Consider the following 5240-nt stretch of genomic DNA (forward strand, 5'->3'; position numbering starts at 1 on the left):
TTGGGTCATAGGATCGAACCTTATAGGTGGACTCATTCTCCGACTCCCCCCCCCCCCCCCCCCCCCAACCTGTGCCACTCGACTGGTGTATCAAAGGCCGAAGTATATGCTGTCTTGTCTATGTAAAGCGCATACGAAAGAGCCCTAGCTGTTAATAGACAATACTTAAAGGGAGATCCAGCCAGTGCACCACGACTTGTATATCAAAGGCTGTGGTATGTGCTATTCTGTCTGTGAGAAAGTGCATATAAAAGACCCCTGGCTGCATTAAAAAAAAGGTAGCGGGTTTCCTCTGATGACTCTGGTGACTATATGTCAAAATTACCATGTTTGAAATCCAATAGCCGATTATTAATTAATTAATCTAGTGGTGTCGTTAAACGAAAAGTTTGACATCCAGTGGCTGATGATAATCAATCAATATGCTCTAGTGGAGTCGTTATGCAAAAAAACTTGAACTTGTTTTGCTCTAAAGAGTGAGACAACAACCAAAATCCACCACGTAGCTTACTCATGCGGGATAGCAAAAAACAACAAGGTAGCGCTTGCGGCCTTCGATATATCAGTCGTGGGCAAGAAACTGAGCCACGGGGCCTGTACTTATAACACATTAGTTTTAAATCTTTAATAACATCACGCACATGCAATGTATATGGCGTTACCATGGCATTATGACATATTTGAATCTAGACTCTAAAGGTTGTATAAGCACGTGACCGGGTCCACTAATGGAGATAGATCCCACGGACCATCGCATCTCGGACGTGTGCTCTATTATGAAAATATGCTTCTTCTTTGGGTTAATAAATAACGACAACTGCACGCACTAACATGTCTGACTGGTAAAAAGTCTCCACTGAGGCACACCACATGCTTTCTGTAGATGACTGTTACAGTCCAATACAGGGACGCCAATCTGCCAAGTACACACACAATTAGAAACTGATGGCATGTGAAGTAAGGACAAAGAAGAGTCCATCTAGCTGACCAAACAGTTAATCATTCAGACAGTTGGTTTTGGAATGTTTCCGAACTATATACCAGTATTTCATTTGTAACAACAGTACACTTAACAGCATTGTCGTGCCATCAGTAGCTGTTTGTGTGAAACGGGTCGTCATTGATGATCAAACGGACTTCAGTGTCAAAGCTGTAAACGGCTGTAAACGGACAATACATTGGACAGTATATTTCGTATGCCATTTAAACTCTGTAATGTAAATACAAGCACACACTTTTACATAAAACTTCACTCTTGATGCCAATCTTCAATTAAATCTTTCTGAAAAAATAATACATAATTGTATATTTCTTTGAGTTGTGCTGTTGTACTGTTTAAACCAAGAAACACAACTGTTCGCACATTCCAAAACTTCATTTTGCTAAAACTGGAGACTGCAAACAGCTGGTTAGATTTGAGCTATTTGTAAAAGACAATGTCGTCCAGACGTCGGCGCGGTTTTGAAGCTAGCAAACAAGACACATTGAAGAATACACGTACATTGAAGAAGTGGTCACTCTCCTAAGACAAACGGGAGTGGCGGTCCCATCACACAGCGGAATGGTGTCAGTTTTGAAGAATACACGTACATTGAAAAAGTGGTCACTCTCCTAAGACAAACGGGAGTGGCGGTCCCATCACACACCGGAATGGTGTCAGTTTTGAAGAATACACGTACACTGAAGAAGTGGTCACACTCCTAAGACAAACGGGGCGGCGGTCCCATCACACACCGGAATGATGTCAGTTTTGAAGAATACACGTACATTGAAGAAGTGGTCACACTCCTAAGACAAACGGGGTGACGGTCCCATCACACACCGGAATGGTGTCAGTTTTGAAGAATACACGTACATTGAAGAAGTGGTCACACTCCTAAGACAAACGGGGTGGCGGTCCCATCACACACCGGAATGGTGTCGGTTTTGAAGAATACACGTACATTGAAGAAGTGGTCACCCTCCTAAGACAAACGGGAGTGGCGGTCCCATCACACAGCGGAATGGTGTCAGTTTTGAAGAATACACGTACATTGAAAAAGTGGTCACTCTCCTAAGACAAACGGGAGTGGCGGTCCCATCACACACCGGAATGGTGTCAGTTTTGAAGAATACACGTACATTGAAGAAGTGGTTACACTCCTAAGACAAACGGGGTGGCGGTCCCATCACACACCGGAATGGTGTCAGTTTTGAAGAATACACGTACATTGAAGAAGTGGTCACTCTCCTAAGACAAACGGGAGTGGCGGTCCCATCACACACCGGAATGGTGTCAGTTTTGAAGAATACACGTATAATGAACAAGTGGTCACACACCTAAGACAAACGGGGTGGCGGTCCCATCACACAGCGGAATGATGTCGGTTTTGACCCTGGCCGTGACCTTCAACAAATACACGTTGTTCGCTTTCATACCGCACCGCTTCCAGACAATCCACGAAGACAGACGCCGAAGGGACTTTACGTTACTTGACTTCTTATTGAGCTCTTCTTTGAAGAACTCAACATAAGGTTTGACAAATCGAGATATTTCCCTAGAATGTTCCAGTCTGTTGATGCGCGTCGCTTCTCTAATGGCGGAGTTTCTCATATATTCACAGACCGTCAGCATGTGTTTGGCGTCCTGCTTGTACTTATCCTCCGCGTCCGCTGGTTCATCCGCTTTCAACTTCTCATAGAGTTTGTCAATAAACACGTTTATTGCATATTTGCCTCCGACTTTATCGTCTGGGTTAGCGCCGTGACGCAGAATGCATCGTATGATCTCCAAGTCTACCCCGATAGTCGCACTAGATTTCGCATACTGATGCAAGACGTTGCCCAACAGTGAACTAGTGTTTCCTCCTATGCGACCGACCTGTCTCACAGAGGCGTTGAAACGTACCAAGGTGTCTGCACATTCCAAGACGAACTTCACCGCCAACGCACGGGAATCAAGATAGATCGCATAGTCCTCAACAGTTTCTAAAAGACAATGGAGTCCAGAGGAAAACGAGTGTCGCCCAACTGCGGCCTTTTTGCCATGCTTTAGCTGCGACCTCTCAAATGCCACTTCGTCGAAGCACGGATCGGCGCCATTTTTTAGAAGCATCTGAAGACATTCTATGTAATATTTCGTGTTTTCATAGTTACAGATACAGAACGCATGACTCAGGAGACTGTAGATGGGATAGGTTCTCGGTGGTGACTTGGCGTTTACGGAGTAGCCGTTGTCAATTAATACTGTTGTCATCTGGGGTAACAAAGAGTAGCTGTGCTCGTCGAACTTGGAGCTGTACGTGTAGAGGACGTGATAGAAGTTCATGTGCTTGAACAACGATGACGTATCCACATCGAGCTTTAGGAGAATATCAAGACACTGTGGTCGAGGTTGTCTGAGGCAGAACTCCATTGCGTGCTTGATATCGTCTGATCGTTGTTTCTCCTTCAGGACCAACGTCAGAGCGTTCGGCGAATCGGCCAAACAAGCAAGGGTTACGTCCCCTTTAGATGGAGCATCAGGATTAGCTTTTAACACGAACATGTTTAAAATTGTTTTAACGCATTTAATATGTCCTTCGTCCGCTGCTATATCCAGTGGACATTTTGCTACACTGCTATTCACCACAATGTCGCCGACCTGATCCTTTGATGCCAACCAATACTGCCCAGGAAGGACAACAGTACCTAATACCCGAAAGTCGTCTGCTCTGTATTCTAAAAGCAAGTTTAGAATTGTCCTGTAGCCCAGATGACAAGTTAGGTGTGCATACAAGTTCACAGAGGGTTGGTACGGAGCCTGAAAATAACCTTCTGACAGGAGAAGCTGAACAGCTTCAGGGCTGTTGAGAAGTATTGCATGGTGTAACACGTCCATTGAGTGCTCATCTTTCCAGCCCATCAGATTGGCTTTCGATGAATCTTGCAGACTCTTCTTCAGTTCCTTTCTGTTCTGGCCTATCTTGACAGCTTCCAAGAATGTCAACACTGTGTTTTCAGCCATTGTGATTTTGTCTTTTAGGTTTATTTATCCAGTACAATTTAAGAAATCTTCAAACCAGTTACGTTCACTAGTTGTTAAAACTGTTATATCCACTAGATATATTGGGATTTGTTTATATTCTACACTCCATGCGACTCTCAAATACAACAATCACACACTCAGCGAATCGACGACTATCGGAATAAAGGCCAACTGCGCGACTACCCATGTGTGTATATATATCTCTCTCTTTAAGCAGGAATTGAAAATGTGTTCCTGGTGCGACAGTAAACATAGATGATCTCGTTCCAGGAAGACGTTCTGTTCGTTTTAGGTATTCAAGAAAGTTGACTCTAAACACACGAATACTCTCGTCGAGTTGTCAATATGCTCATTCATCTGAAGAATAAATTAAAAAGAAATGCATTTATGACAGTTCAACAGGACACACTGCACCAATGTACCTCCAACACGATAAGCTGGTAGAGTCACCCGGAAGACAACGCTCGAAAGAGAGATAAACGAAGAGGTTTCAGCACGACTTTTGATTACCCATGTTGATAGTGACGAACGTTATTGATCCGATCCTCTACCCACTCGTTATTGCCCAGCAGTGTCCGTACATACAGATGACTGCGTTCATTACCAGTCTTTCAAAGTGTATAGCCGTAACCCAACAAACAGTCTCGCTCGTGTGGCAGTAGACTGTTCGTTTGTAGTCATTTGTGATAATAACACACAATTTAGGAAAACGAAAATTGACACCCAGAATATCGATCCTTAGAAAAAAAGGTCTAACATAATTCACTGATGTAATATTTCAATGGTACTGCCAACATAACATGCAGGAATAGCATAATTAACTGATGTAATCTGCTAGTGGTATTGTCAACACAACTGGAAGCTCTCAGCGAAAGGTATGGCCGCTGAGCAACTCGGGTTGGCTCTTTGTTATGCGATTATGGTTTTGGCAACTTCGTTCAAGTGTTTCTTGGTTATAAATTTGCGTGGATCTATCCGTTTAATATAACGGCTCTTTCTCACACGTATTCGCTTCAACTGTAAATCAGGTTCGTGCAATTATGAACATTCTTGCGCGGCACGTTTGTTTATCCTTATCAGTTACCGTAAGGTTCCGTAGGTTGGTGGGTTTTATTATTATTATTATTATTTTTTATTATTATTATTTATTTATTTATTTATTTATTTATTTATTTATTTTATCATTATAAATTTGCGTTTGTTTGTTGTTGTTTTCTCGGTTATTTTGAAAGGA

At 42.9% G+C, this 5240-nt stretch overlaps 1 protein-coding gene across 1 annotated transcript; it reads right to left on the reverse strand.

Annotated features, from left to right (window-relative positions):
* Positions 1-330: 330 nt before the first annotated feature.
* Positions 331-4748, reverse strand: LOC121368344. Its single transcript, XM_041493036.1, has one exon. The coding sequence runs from the start codon at positions 3983-3985 to the stop codon at positions 2312-2314; it is 1674 nt and encodes a 557-aa protein (XP_041348970.1). The 5' UTR covers positions 3986-4748; the 3' UTR covers positions 331-2311.
* Between the last annotated feature and the right edge of the window lie 492 nt (positions 4749-5240).

The sequence above is a fragment of the Gigantopelta aegis genome, chromosome 3, assembly GCF_016097555.1.
Source record: "Gigantopelta aegis isolate Gae_Host chromosome 3, Gae_host_genome, whole genome shotgun sequence".
In the NCBI taxonomy this organism is placed as follows: Eukaryota; Metazoa; Mollusca; class Gastropoda; order Neomphalida; family Peltospiridae; genus Gigantopelta; species Gigantopelta aegis.

What these genes read in the sequence shown, in the direction of transcription:
- LOC121368344 (XM_041493036.1), bottom strand. Translation starts at nt 3,985, where the DNA reads ATGGCTGAAAACACAGTGTTGACATTCTTGGAAGCTGTCAAGATAGGC.